This window comes from Lactuca sativa, chromosome 5 (genome assembly GCF_002870075.4).
Source record: "Lactuca sativa cultivar Salinas chromosome 5, Lsat_Salinas_v11, whole genome shotgun sequence".
NCBI classification, from domain to species: Eukaryota; Viridiplantae; Streptophyta; class Magnoliopsida; order Asterales; family Asteraceae; genus Lactuca; species Lactuca sativa.
In genome coordinates, this window is record NC_056627.2 from 312,472,061 (window position 1) to 312,488,114 (window position 16,054).

The 16,054-nt window shown below is 35.9% G+C and overlaps 1 protein-coding gene across 1 annotated transcript; it reads right to left on the reverse strand.

Annotated features, from left to right (window-relative positions):
- Positions 1-9,969: 9,969 nt before the first annotated feature.
- LOC111887983 (uncharacterized) lies at positions 9,970-11,329 on the reverse strand. The gene is made up of 4 exons (XM_023884112.2): positions 11,177-11,329; positions 10,745-11,091; positions 10,452-10,678; positions 9,970-10,385 (listed from the first exon to the last, which is right to left on the reverse strand). The coding sequence occupies exons 1-4, from the start codon at positions 11,327-11,329 to the stop codon at positions 9,970-9,972; spliced, it is 1,143 nt and encodes a 380-aa protein (XP_023739880.1).
- Between the last annotated feature and the right edge of the window lie 4,725 nt (positions 11,330-16,054).

The following is a 16,054-nucleotide window of genomic DNA, read 5'->3' on the forward strand; positions in this document are numbered from 1 at the left end:
GTGAAGATTCCCACTCCGGTGCAATCTCATCATTCTCCACCGCAACATCCTTCTCCGTATCAAGATGATCAACATCATTCTTCCCCTCGTCAATAAACCCCACCACACTTCAAAAATTTGGAGCTAAATATGTCGTCTGAACACTCCTATGACTCTCCCGTAACCAAACAACAGAAAGAAGATTGGAAAGCAGAAAAATTTGCTGAAATGATATGGAGAGATCATGGATTTAACACTACTATGGATGAAACCCTCATTAACTCCTGGGTTAATCCTACAAGAAGACAACTGGATGAAGACTACAGGCCAATTTTGACCTATGAGGAACCTCCTTCTGATGGTTATTGGGATATCCCTATCTCCCCAAATGCCAAGTTTTTCACTATGTTTGAACCCTTCGACCACCACCTCCCTGATGATCCAAGGCTACCTCTTAAATTTGAGAGACTAAAAAAATTTCATTCCAAAAATGGATTTAAATTTAAGAGTATCAGGTCCGGTGATAAACCTTCCGCAGTGAAAAGTTACAAGGTCAGGAAGTTCATGAAAACAGACTTCGTACAGTACACGTTGACCAGAAGGGGTGTCGACTACATTCGAACCCAAGAAGACTTCCCATGTATGAGTCCGGAGGAAGTATTTATGATAGCGAGGGTGCACCAAATAAATCCAGAGAGGCATTCAAAGATGAAAATTTCTTATGACAAAGCCTATGAATATCTCAAGTCCGCAGTGTGCGACTTTTCAAAAATCGATGCAGACATACATCCAGTTCTTTTTAAAAGTTCAATATCCCACCTCTTGAACCCGCTCCAGTCTTCACCGAAGGATACCAAGAAAGATAATTAGGAGCAACCAACTTTCCTGAGCTTGTCGTCATCTTCAAACAAGTAAACAGTGATGTCAAGTACTTAATTCCAATCACAGCAATGCATCGTTTGACCCGCAGGCAACTGGATATCACACAGACTTCAGTTCAGAGATCAAAACATACAACAAAAGAAGAGAAGTTTAAAATCTCGAGAAGAATCAAATGGCTAGGAGAAGTCAAGTGACCCTCTTAAAATTGACCCTCTTAAAATTAGTCATCTGAAGCCATCTCCTCAACCACAATGGATCTCTAGACCGCAACCAACTTTTGTCTACAACACCTTTTGACACCGCAACTTCTTTTGGAGAGAACATCTGCAATCCCCTCATGCGCAACGAAGGTCTGTTAATGTATTTTTTAACTTAAGTGTTTACACTGTATTATCCAGTGAACTTTCATACTCACTATAATTCAGATATTTAGTCTTTGTTTATTCTCTATGTAATTTCCCGATTGTATATAAATAGAGTACTCAACTTCATGAATGAAAACAACAACACATCTATTTTCTCTCCATATTTGAATTTCTCTCTGAATTCATTTCTCATCCTCTAAGATCTTACTGAACTTACTTTCAAATATATTAAGATCAAACTCTCATATCTCCTTCGGAACAAGTCTTTGTGACTTCATTCAATTTAAACTAATCGCATATACTAACTTGTGTTTGATTGCAAACCTTGTTAAGAATCAGTTTGGTTTTTACTTGATATATAACTATTGTTATTTATATTTCCTTACTTTTCCGCACTTAGATATTCCGCAACTAACTATCTAATAACTCTAACTTTTTATTATTGTTGAGATTTATGATCCTTTGAGATTAACTTTATTTCGCAATTTATAACTTGTTCTAACGTTTGTTCAAGTGTGTTTCTCAAAAAAAATTCTCTTAACATTTTTATCCTCCTCTCTCCTCTCGTGTCTTTTAGTTCTAAGGTTTGGGTATGGGCCATTAGAGGCATCATCCTTTTGGTGCTAAGCTTTCCAAGACCAACAACTTTAAGGAATTGAAGTGATTTGGTTACTACAATAAATCGAAGTTATGTAACCCTAACATGATGATTTCGATTATATTAGGGTTCATGTAGTTTTGTTATTCATGTATGTCGCCTTCAAAGTGTAAGACTTAGATGCTTATAGGTTGCATGTGTCCTTAATTGTTAAGTGATTTTCCGCATTGTACACGTGTTATAACCTATAAGACCCATCAGTGGTATCACAACCTCGGTGTGTATAACACTGAAAGTACATAATGGATTGAAAAAAAATCGAAATATTTCGAAAAATCTTTTCTCACTTCGAGACAGAGGCTCTGTCACGTCGTGACTTCAGTATAAACCCAAAATTAGGGATTTTCTACCTAATCTAATTTGTGAAGTTATGTTTTGGTAATTATCTGATTTGAATTATGCCAAGATCTGATTTTCTGCATATCTTAAATAATTCAAATAAAACCCTAATTATTAGGAGATAATATTGAATAGATAATATTTAATTATAAGATTAATTAAATTGAATTATCCTTATGAGTTTAATAATAAATTTAATTATGAGAGTAATTAAAATATAATCATAAGTTCATGTTATGTTTAAACTGATTAATTATATGATTAATTTATATATATATATATATATATATATATATATATATATAACAAAAAGACAGTCGAATCAATAGTACGCCTCATTCGCGAAGCCATGCTATAAGAGGAGTACCATTGAATTAGTGTCCTCTTCAACGACCGCTCCTTTTCATGGTGGAGGGTCGTTAGCCGAACAGGTTTGATATGACATTGTAATACCTGCATACTTGTGCTAGTTAATTAAAATATAATAAACGTTAAAATTTCCTTTTTGATAGAAGATTATTTAGGATAAATAATCTACACCAAAGTTATAGTTTATGTGACAAAGATTTCGTATATATAAAGAACGTTGAAATCCGACATCGTATGAAGAAGTTATGCGTCTTCGAAACTTCGTGATTAAGCCAGGACGACTCTGCGTAATCTAAAAAGTGAAATTTTGATAAATTACCTTTTAGCCTAAGTAATCTAAACAAAAGTCATGGTAGTCATTAAAACAAGAGCGTGCATATAGAGAACGTCCAAATCTAACTTCGTGAGGAGAAGTTATGATTTTTCGAAATGTTAGCATAGTAGTGCGAACATAGAAATCGAATTTTAGATCGGGTGATTTTTAGCTGAAAAAATCTAAACAATAGTTGAATATCCCATGAATAGGAGTCCAGCGCTATAAAGATAGTCGAAAATGGACACCGAATGAGAGAGTTTCGCATTTTATATGGATTTTAACAGTCTAAGTCTATGCAAAATAAATAAATTCAAAATTAGCCGATGGAGTGTAAATGAAAGTTGTAAACCCCGTAGATAGCTACATGTGGATACAAATAACATAAAAAATGGAGCTAGTATGAAGAATTTCTATAATTTTGAAAATTTGTAAATTGGTACGCGCGCGTGCGAGGCGTGCATAGTGTTCCAGAAGCCATCCATGTAGCTCCATCCAATACATGCCATGTGTCAGCTAGCCAATAGAGCCATGTCACCAGGCATGGCATACCTGGGCGCAAAACAATTTTCAAAAGTCCTATAAATATGTTGCATTCCGTATATGTTCCTCACTACTTACCCCTACAACTATTTCTCTCGAGTTTTGCTCTGCCTTAGCTCCATTTCCCTTAGTTTTAGAGTATTCTAGGGAAGCCTTGAGGTCTATGAGTATTCAACAAGTAGTAGCTATCAAGTAAAAGCTCTGTCACTGCAATTTCCATACTTCTTTCAGAAGAATCTCTGTAAGTTAAGCTACACTCTAGACTTTTCAGTGTAACTTATATGTATAGTCATAAGTAGTTTTTATGAATCAATAAATAAGATTTATTAGTAATTCCACGTCATTATACTGATCGATCTACTTAAGGGGATGATGTCTAGGCTGGATTTAGTGAGGTTTTTCAAGTTAGATTTCCAAACAATATACTATGTATACCAAATGGACCCTACCTCCGATATGATCCTACCTAATTATCCTTTACATGATAGGTCTTGATGTAGATATTGGGATTCGTAAGGAATCTAGACGATCATTAGTCACTAGGAGTATTACAATATGACTTGGTAATCATTATACTAGGTCGCGTCAAAGGAAAATCTAAGGTGTTAGGCGAAGCTCTGCCGAAATCACCAGTCATTCACTTAAGTCAGGTGAGTGCATAGTCCCTTTCATGAGCATGATTTTAATACAAGTATTAATTAAAGTATTAAATATCAGTTAGAAATTTTATATGTGAGCTATATGCTTATTTCCTGGTTTATGTGTTAGAAATGTATTTGAGGATATACTATATACGAATCAAATATGGTTCTATACACGTTAAAAGATATATATATATATATATATATATATATATATATATATATATATATCTATTATCACATGATAGAAATAATAAAAATATTATTAGAGAGGAAAATAAAAGTATATTAATTTGTAAATACTCTATGCTAGATATGTATATTGGAATAAGATAAACTTGTCAAAATAGAGTTGGTATTGGGAGCTTATTAGTTATGCTTGTTAATGAGATAAGACTTATTATAGATATCTAGTTCAAGTAGGTTTTATATCAGGTAGTCTCATTCGGGTTACACATGTATAAGTTAGGAACAATGAGTAGAGTTCTGTTCCTAGACACTTTCAGGTGTTGGTGGTACAAAATACGTACCAGAGTACAAATCATATTCATTTTTGGATGACCAGAAATAGTGGGTCTAGATCAGATAACTGTAATGGTATCTCTGCATATTCTTTTGGATGACCAGAAATGGTGGGTCCAGACCAGGCTACGTGAATGGTATGCCTGCATAATATTTTGGATGAGCAAAAATGCTTGGTCTAGATCAGGCAACTGTAATGGTATGCTTGCATAATATTTTGGATGACCAGAAATGGTGGATCCAGATTAGAAAACTATAAAGTTATGTCTGGTCATCATCCAGATGACAAACACTTTATTATTGTAAACGATTCATCAGGAGGGATAATCCTTCCTAATAATCATATACTATGAACTATGGTGATCGATTGGGGTGGGTATGTTTAGGTATGAGGGTTTATAGAAATCCTAGTCGGAGACACATCTGTATATTTTTTGGTAATAATTGGTTTTGCAATGTTAATATATATATATATATATATATATATATATATATATATATATATATATATATATATATTATTTTGGTGATAACTTAATCAAGTGTAATTTGACCAAATTATATGAGAGGCTGTGGTGATAGTGCAAGGTAAGTGTAAAATAATGATCAAAGAGAGACAAGTAAGTTACAAGGAAAGCCCTTGATCCTTTATAGGATCTCTGACATAAAACCTTAGGAGGTGATAATGATCACCTGCCTTGATGTGTTTTATTGGTTTAAATTTTAGATTACAAAGATGATGAAGCTAATGCGGGTACAAGTGTAATGCTAGAGCTAATCGTGTGTGTAGTTTGCTAAATACACGTTTTATTTATAGTCTAGTGTAAGTAACAAGAAGTATGATAATTCCAGGATCCTCCATAATCAACATATGAACATTATTTGACTTGGTATTCGGGGTCTTTTGCTTGGTCGAGATGACTCTCCATTGAGAATGAGTCTTGTGTGGACCAATTCTGCACATGTGAGAAAAATAAAGAAGAACATAGCCGTTATAAGTGTCAGAAATATTAGTGATAATAATTAGGATCCTAGCATATGTTTAAGTATCCTGAGGCTTCAGAAATATCAAGGATCATGAATACGAGTTAAGGATCCCGCCTATAACAATTGCACCCAAATTATACCTGTGAAACATAAGTGTTACTTTTTAAATATTTGGAGGTATAATTTTAATGCAAAGAGCGAAGTACAAAGTTCTAACAGATAGGGTAGTTTAAATTTCAACGTATAGATTTCTAGCCATTAGAATCGGCCAAATAACCCTTCTACATTTAATTTATTATTGTATAAATAGAGTATGCATCCTTTTAATTTCATTTCACTCTTTAGCACTTTTTATGTAAGTCCACCGAATATTGTGAAAAGTATTATCTTTGTTTATTTTCTCTTTCCTAGTTTTCTTTTTCTAATAATGACCAAAAAAGGAGCTCGCTCTCGTGCAAACATCATAGCTATACCTGATGATGATTTCGTAGATCAAAAATCATTTCCTCCGAGGGAACTTGTACCTTCGACAACGACGATATCAAACCTTGAAATCAGTCGGAGCTTTCCCTGTTGATATTATTTGTAGAGCCTTTTGATCCAAGGATCCAGCTGGATTTCATTTTGTCCTCCTGGACCTGTTTTCCTGAATATCGTTTTACCATAAGTCTTACTTATCCTTTTCCCAGAATTGTCTCTGAATTCTTCGAAATTACTAAGATCTCATACATCCAAGCCATGCTAGTGGTTTGGAGGATCCTTTATTGGATTGATCATCTAAACTGCTCCATAGGACTCAACATTGGACTGAACGAGTTAGCTTAAGTTTATGACCTTTCGACCTTTGGGAATTCTCATTTTCTGTTGAAAGTTAAAACCGATAGACTGCCTCTTGTATTGAAATCCAAGCATAATCATGGTGCTTGAATATGGAAGTACTTTTTTGTGAAATGTGACTCCATTCCCGATGGTAACCATTTACCAGAGTCGTGGGTTAAAAAGTGTAGGATTTATATTTTTCCAGTAAGGATCTTGATATTAACATTTCTTATTTTGCTTGATTTTTTTGTAGAAGAAATTGTCGCTCCTGCTGAGGACACTGAGGATAGAATCGAGAGTTTATTTTCGCCTTGTCTGAATCAGAAAGATCATTCAGGCTCAGTCATCAAGAAAGTTCTTCCACCACTGTCTCTATGTCGAAAGGTGAGGATCCCTGATTAATTCTTCTTTTTCATAGAAGATACTGATTTCTTATGAATTTTATTTTTACACTCAGGATCCAAGGTTACATGCTCTGGTGCTCACTTCATTATTGCCGATCTTGACACGACTATATCTAGTGGTCACTTGTTGTGAAGAAGGAGAAGGCTTCATCCTCTTTCCCTCTTAGAAGGACTTCTATAGATCTTATGGCGAAAACTCCGGGATCTGAAAAGAGAACAACTGTTGGGGTTATGGACTTCTGCTTAGAGAACCTCGTAGTAGAGGATGCACATAGGAAGTTGGTCTGATTTTCTTAGGCTGTAAGTGTCAATGTAGTTTTTGTTAGGGCCCGGATCCTCAAAACATTCAGGATCCTCAAACATCATCAAATATTCAGGATCCTCAACTATCTTAGGATCCCGACTATTACCGTTATTTTTACTTACTAACATTTATAACAGTTGTATTTCATTTTTAATTGAAACATGTGCAGAAATATTCAAGAGAAGACTTATTCTTAACAGAGAGTCGTCTCAACTATGCTAAAGACCAGGAATACCAAGTCAAACAACGTTCACAAAGCTGTTTATAGAGGTTCCCGAGAATATCAGACATCTTGTTAGCTAGTTTAGATTATAAATTGACACATGTATCTCTTACACCACACACACTACTGACTCTTATCTTACTCTACGAACTTTTTCACTCGTTCTTACTAAAATACTCTTTGTAATCATCATCTTATATTAATAAAATCATCAAGGCAGGTGATCATTATCACCTCCCAAGGTTTTGTGCTGGAGATCCTAGCAAGGATCAAGGGCTTTCCTTGTAAGAAATCGTGTCGTTCTCTTTACCTTCCTCTATTGCACAATTCGAATATCACAGCCTCTCATTCAATTTGGTTGATTTATACTTGTGCAATTTTTGACCAAAACAATTTGGCGTCCACCGAGGGCCGTGGCGTTTAAAATCCTTGAAGATCATGTCTACACAATCAATACTTTCTTCATCCTCCGCTCCTTCTATTCCAACCAAAACCTACCACCTCCTCCAAGTGGACCCCCTCTTCAGAGGAAATCACCTGATACTTCCAAGAGAAACACCCCTATGGGTACTAACCAAGGAAGTTTGGGATCTTCTAGACTCCAGGATCCAACTGCTCCGATCACTACTGCTGAACTCTTCGCTATGATGGGGAAAATGACGCAACAGATGACTCAGCAACAAGACGACAATAGAACACTACTTAGAGAAACAGAGAGGATGAAAGCGGAAATACCTTGGTTAGCAATGAAAAGAAAATCATGTTTGACAAGATAGACAGGGAAGGGATCCATGATCCTCACCATGACGGATTTGTGATAACACTATACATTGCCAACCACTTCGTCAGAAGGATCCTTGTCGACGGAGGATCCTCGGTAAACATCGTACTCTTGGACACACTGAAGAGGATGAACATCCCAGAATCGGAGATATTCAAAAGATCCTCGGTCCTCATAGGATCTAGCGGAGAAACGGAACACACCATTGGAAGATAAAGCTACCAATATACACAAAGGGGGTAAACTCTATATAAAATTTTTGTGTTATTGGCACTTTATATTCTTATGATGTGATAATAGGTAGACTATAGATCCACAAGATGAAAGCGGTTCCATCAACATATCATCAGTGTGTAAAGATGCCTACTCTGTGGGAAACTGTGAAGATCATAGGAGATCAACAAGAGTCAAAGGAATGCTATAAAACTCTATGAAGCCTTCGGCGAAACACCAACAAGCATAGCAATTAAGGCAGGGGGCACAACATGTTCTAGAAACGAAGGAGAAAGACCTGAAGGAAGTGCCCCTGAGCAGCGAGGATCCTAAAGCCAAAGTCCTCATATGATCCTCAATACCTGAGCAAATTGAGCAAGATCTGTTGAACTTCCTTCGAACTAGAAGCAAGACGTTATCATGGAAACACAAAGATATGACAAGTATAGATAAGAGTATTATCACTCACAAACTTAATATTGATCATTCTTTCAGACCAATACACCAAAAAAGAAGGAATTTTGCACCCAAAAGGACACTAATCATCCAAGAATAAGTGGAAAAGCTCCTCAAGATAGGGATGATCAAGGAAGTGAAGTTCCCGAGTTGGCTAGCTAACGTAGTTGTCGTATAGAAGAAGAATGTCAAGTAGCGAGTAGGTGTAGGCTACACGGATCTTAACAAGGATTGTCCTAAGGATCCTTTCCCTCTACCACACATTGCCTTCATGATAGATGCAACGGTTGGCCACAAATTCTTAACCTTCATGGATGCTTCAGAAAGATTCCAAAAAATCCTGATGGAACCATCCAATCAAGAAGATACAACATTTATAACACCAACATGTATATATTGGGCTCTCACTGAACGTCGTGACCTCATTGCGGCAGAGTGCAAAGAGGTTGAAGAAAGTATGGTGAATACTAAAAAAGAAATCAAAGATCATGAGTATTGGATAAAAACAGCTAAGAAGAATATCAAACTGTCTGAAAAATGGCTAGCTGGGAAGGATGCAGAAATGATAGAACTTGGGAGGCAAAAGGACCGTATGGAAGATAAAATACGAATTAGGGACGACTACATAACAATGGAGAAAGAAAAGTATCCTTTGCAATTCCCTTAACTTAATTACTGTTGTGTGTACGTGCGCAATTCCCTTAAGTTAATTACCGTTGTTGTACATTTGCTATATATGTTTCTGGTTTGTTGAATGTATTATCTTCGTTTTTTAGTTAGTACTCTAAAACAAAACATAAATTAATATCCTCTAAAACAAAACATAAATTGATAATCATAATATCATCAATCATCTCTAAAATAAACAAACCATTTCAAAGTACACAAATTAATATCCTCTAAAACAAAACATAATTAATAATAAATACACCATCAATCATTCAAATCAAACGTTGAACAATAGTCTTCTCTCTGCATCCCACTCGTCCAGCGCGTCTCTTGTGTCCCGTGCTCTCTACCGTCTCTTACATCATTTGTGTCCCTTTCCCTTTCCCTTTTGTGTTACTACATGATGGCGCACTATTTGTTCTAGCCTTTTTTGGTTTCATTGGGACCAATGTCGGACAAGTCGTTGCATTATGTGTTGTACTATCACATCTACTACACCTTCTTACTTACGATTTCTGTTTCTTGGTATACCAGCTTGACGTGTGTCCATTATCGGGGGTTTAACAACCATCATCTCAAAAGGAATCACCCAATCACACGGTTCTGGAAGGAAGTAAACCGACTCCTCATACGTACTCTGGTACGTTTCCATTTTGTAAGCATCTATAGCCAAATGTCCGAAGTTACTTTTTTTCAAGTGCTTTAAGACCATTATGACATGACCACAAGGCAACCCAGTTCCTTCCCAATATTTAAATGTACAAGTCTCATGCCTCAGATCAACTATGCCACCATGTTTGAAATCATGCACTTGATATATTGCATCTGAAACACCAGAAATAGACCATCCTATCGTATGCTCTTCATTTTTACTAACTACTTTTTCAGCCCACTCGGTTAGCACTGTTGAACGTTTCCCTGTAAAGAATATATATATAATTAAATTATTATTAGAGATAATTAAAGTCTAAATTAATTTCATACCTCCATCGATGCGACGCTTGTTACACCATTCCTGAGAAAGACGACGGAAGAACTCAAGAAAGGGTATTATAGGCATTTTCCTTGCATCTACAGATAAAGCGTTCATAGACTCTGCATTGTTGGAGGTCATGTAATCATACCGTTTCGACGGGGAATATGTTGTAGTCCATTTAGCACGCGAAATTTCACTTAGATACGCCGCTACTTGCGGCATAGTAGAACTAAATCTAGACCACAATTCTTCAAAAACATTTCTTTTGTAAGCTTTCACAAGCCTCCAAAACAACACTTACGTTTTGTTATTTTTCCCAAACTTGTGTACTATGTTTCCTAGTAGATGAAAAGCACACACGCCATGATGACCTTGAGGGAAGACATTTTCAATACTAACCCGAATTGCATCGGCCCGATCAGTTACAAAAGTCAATTTTTGATAATCACCAACACATTCATACAACTTTTCAAGAGACCATGTCCAAGTAAGACCACTCTCTTTTTTGCATATTCCGTGCGCAAAGGGCACTATCTGGTTGTTCTCATCCATAGCTATTGCATGTAATATGGTTCCCTTAAAATCACCCTTCAAATGCGCACCATCCATAATTATAACTTTACGACAAAAACGTTTGAACGCTCGTATCTGCAATATATTAAAATGGAACACATAAACACTCTACAATTGTTTACAAATAATTATATATTAAATAACAAGTTTTTGTATTTACCGTGCTCCCAATGGCATAAAAACAACACTCGAAACAATCTTCAGAATCTGTTTGTATATAGGCCACTGTACCGAGATTATGCCTCTTCAAATTGTGAAAATAGATAGGAAGTTTGGAAAAACATTCTTCAGAAGATCCCAACAACAATTCCATAGCGTATTGTTTTGCACGCCAAGCTTGTTTGTAATTTATATTAATTTCCAACAAAGCATTCAAATCCCTTGATATTTCATTAGGCCTCCAAACTTTGGAACGAGTTTTTTTCCATAATCTCATGCAATATAGTAACCATGACTTTTTTATTAGCATGCTTATGTTTAGGGTGTATCTGTAATGACGAACATGTGTTCACGTTGTTGAAACTCCTGATTTCAAATTCATCAGTGGGAACAATGTGTTTTGCATATAAACGCCAACTACAGTTCTCAATTTCACAATATACCTCATAACGATTTTTGTTAGAATGTTTGGTCTTAAACTGAAACTTTTCTCTGGTAGCTTTAAGACTCAAAGAAAATATTAGTTGTTGTTTGTTATCATACGTTTGACGAACAAACATATCATCAATTGGACCTAAACTATGAAATGGTTCGGGTTAAACAATAGGATCAGGACAATCAAGTATGGAAGGCATACCGTAAAATATGTCTGAAGCTTTTTTCCCGTGTGTGAACTCATTTTCTGACCAGCCTTCATTTCACTCTTCACCATCCGACAAAGTTTTGTCAGCCAGTCTTCCAAACTCATATAAATTTTCTTCTTCCATTGTATTCACTGCAACAGTTTCTTGTTCTGGACACTCTTCAACATTATCAGATACAATGTTTTCAACATTATCAGATACAATGTTTTCAACATTGTATGGTACAATCTTCTCAATCGCTTCTGTCGGTTTGACCCATCCCTCAAACACCTCGAAATACAAATGCATAATCTCCTTCGTTTCAGAAATAACATTTCTGAGTTGATGAGCATCTGCTTCGTCTACAGTATTCATAAGATACCCATGAACTGGGTGTTGAAATGACAATGATATATTACTATGGAACAAATTAGCCTTACTTTTGACCAAATCACACAATATTCGACGATCAAAGTTTGCCGGAAGCAGTATACCTAAGTTGTTAAACGTAGGGCTAACGTAGGTGTGAACCCCATTACTTATCTGCCAAAACCCCCCGGTACATAGAATAACAAAACTCATTTTTCTTTTGGAAAACAAATTAGTAACTCTAGACAAATTTGATTGCAAATGGAGATAAGAAAAATGAAAAAACAAAATTTGTATCAAAAAAATCCGTCAAAAAACGTTCCAACCACTCATTCTGCGGAGCCATTAATCTCTCCGCGCAGGGGTTAATGTCTCCGCAGAGGACCCCGCGAAGCAATTTGGTAAACTATAAAAAATGTCACTTTATTAGATTCCCCGGTGGAAACAACACTCCGCAGAGGTCCGCAGAGGGTCCTCCGTAGAATGCATGTCTATAGCCGGAAAAGTCATTTTTTATGACTAAAATTTGAAATTCACCCCCTTTTTTTGTCTATTAACGGTATTTTCCCTATTTATGTGGGTGGAACTAGGGATGAGAATTTGGCCCGAAAACCCGAACCGAACCGAAAACCGAATCGAACCGAACCGAATTAGACCCGAATAAGCAATTCGATTCGGTTTTCGGGTATCTATATAAGGCTTATTCGGTTTTCGGGTTATTCGGTCCGGGTTACCCGAATAAGGGCTTATTTGGTCCAAAAGGACCGAACCGAATAAGAAAAGTCACATTTTTTTCCACTTGCACGATTGCTTATTCGGTCTTGTGTTCTATTGATCGTTACCCAAAATACTCAAGTAATGTTTAATGTTTAACTTATATACTTATAGATAGATTTTTGGGTGTTTTAGATATTAGTGTTTAATATATTGCTTAATAACTATATCTTAAGAATGTGGTGGTTGGATTTTACATTTTATATATCAAGAATAGTTAATCCGTGTTATTTGTGTTTATCATAAGCTAAAAAAGTCATACAAAATACATTATTTATAATCACATTGTAAATGTTATTTGGGTTATTTGGGTTATTCGGGTTATTCGGCTCCTTAATCATCTTGTACATGTTATTTGGGTTATTCGGGCCGGAACCGAACCGAATCGAATAATACTCGAACCAAACCGAACCCGTATTGCTTATTTGGTTTGGTTTTCGGTTTATATAAGTACCCGTATTCGGTTTTCGGTTTATTCGGGTTCGGGTCGGTTCGGTTCGGTTCCGACCCGAATAACATCCCTAGGTGGAACTACATTTACTTCACATTAAAACACATACACATGTACTTAGAGCGGGTGAGACATCCGACATCCGGCAACCCGATACTGTCTCCATCCATAGCCACTAATTTTATTAAATGGAATGACAATAGTAACATTAATATATTTATTTTTAGAAGTGAGCTATTATTTTGGAACAAATTAAAAATAAAACATGGACGATTAATATGGAACGAATGAAATATATAATTTATGTATGTCCTTTTATGTCATTCTAAAAAATTCGGGTAATTTATCAATTAGTTTTTATAAAACAATATTTTTTATCAGATAATTTATTAGTTATTAGGTAGCTTTTGAATTAATATACCAAATATAATTCTAAAAAGATTTATCGACACAATACCGAAAAAACAATTATATCGTTAAATAATGTTTATATCAAAGAGGCTATTAAATAGATAACTAAATATGCCAATAGCAACATCACTTGTGGAGTCCACGATTTAAGTGCATACTGCCGTGCCCACTACCGATTTTGTGAAATGATAGTAGGGTATGTGTAAGATGTACCAATTAATTGTTAAGTTGTTGAACATTAATTTGGAATCATAAAAAAGTTAAGAGTGGATCACAAATAGTTATTATATAAAATTGGTAATAAATAACTAAAACTGGTGAAAAGACATAATATACATCTATATATTTATAGCGCATATATGCTATATATTTTAGTGGAGATATTTTTTTTTTAATAACTATTAACACACACAAAACAAAAAAAAAAAGATATATATTACATATTAGAGGATTAATTATCCTTTAATAATTATTAACCAAATAACCAAAGATATATGATTAGTGGACCAGAGAAGCAAAACAAAAAGTAATTACTATATACATAAAATAATATTACAAATTGACGAACAATAATATTGTGTTAAGTAAATGATTATTTAATGTTAAACGACATCCAAATACGATTATTTAAGACTTTTAGTGAATAAACCTTACACGCCTTATACTTTTTATAAAAAATCAACCTATAACTTTTATAATAAGTCATCCCTTAGACACTCATGACATATCTTTTTAGCTAATCCCTTTTGACTAATACATGTATCTTTTCGGGATTTTGTGTATTTTCTAACAAAATCAATATTGTTAACCAACATAATGTGGGCCTAATAGACACCATGTTGACATTTTTATGAAAAGTCAACCTCTAATTTTTATAATAAGACACCCATTAGAGCATCGGTCTGCACACTCGATTCATCAAATTCATAAATGCCACATGCACATTGGTGCTCCCAAACAACATCACCATGAACTTTTAGTAACTATAACGAGCCTGAAACGTTGACTTCTCCACGTCCTCCTCTCTGACCCTCATTCGATGATATCTTGACCTCAAATCGATCTTAGAGAACCTAGATGCACCCTACAGTTGATCGAAGAGATCATTAATCCGTGGAAATGGGTAATAGTCTTTCACCATCAACTTGTTCAACTCCCGATAATCAATACACATGGTATGCGACCCATCATTCTTCTTCACAAACAAGATTGGTACTCCCCAAGGAGAACTGCTCGGTTTGATAAAATGATTGCCCAACAACTCCTAAAGCGGAGAGGATAACACCTGCATCTCTGGTGGTGCCAATCGGTATGACACATTAGCAATGAGGGCCGCATTGGGGACCAAATCAATCCTAAACTCGACCTGCCTCTTAGGAGGCACATCGGGCAACTTCTCTGGAAACACAAGTAGAAATTATCTTACTACGGGCACATCCACTTGGGGTTCGAACTACAAGTTGCTGCTCCTCATAATCTATCATGGCACCGAACTTGCTCAACGATTCCATCCCTAATATCACACACATATTCCCCATAGGGATAGGGATTAAATTGATTAAGTAAGACACCCCTAAAATCTCTAAGGTACAATCCCAAAAAACGCTCGATGTAGAAACCTTCCACCAATTCTAGTTGGAGCTCTGTCCTCTTCCTCAATTCCTCCCATTTCCCCCAAAAACCTTCCACCACTTCTAGTTGGAGCTCCCAAGAAAGCATCAAAAGCATCGAATAAAAACACTTCTCTGGTCGTTAGCCAAGGAATCTAGGATCTTCCTATGCTGATTTCCAACAATGAAATCTTCACTATGATAAAGAGACAAGAACGAGAAGTCGCTCAACAATAGGAGGATGATAGGACAATTTTCAAGGAAGTGGAGAGAATAAGGAAATAAATCCACAATCCTCAAGAAGTAGCACCCTCGATCTTGCAGCACAAGATCATGAACTTCGATATTGTTTCGCTACGAGATAAGATCCTCAATACCAGCCTCTGTTCCAGCCTAGGGCGCAACTCCAAGAGGGCAATCCCAAACAACCCAGGATCCCAACGAAACCTTCGTTTCTCCCAATAACAAGGATCCTGGTAAACCCGTCAATAGTAATGTTTTTACCACTAAATCTATGGACCTTGATATAGGTGTAAGCCCGATCATGACTAAGGAGATTCAAAAATTAAGACCAATGATCTCGAGCATTCCTGGAGTAGTTCAACCTGTACCAGAAGTATCCCCAAAAAGCCACAATATCT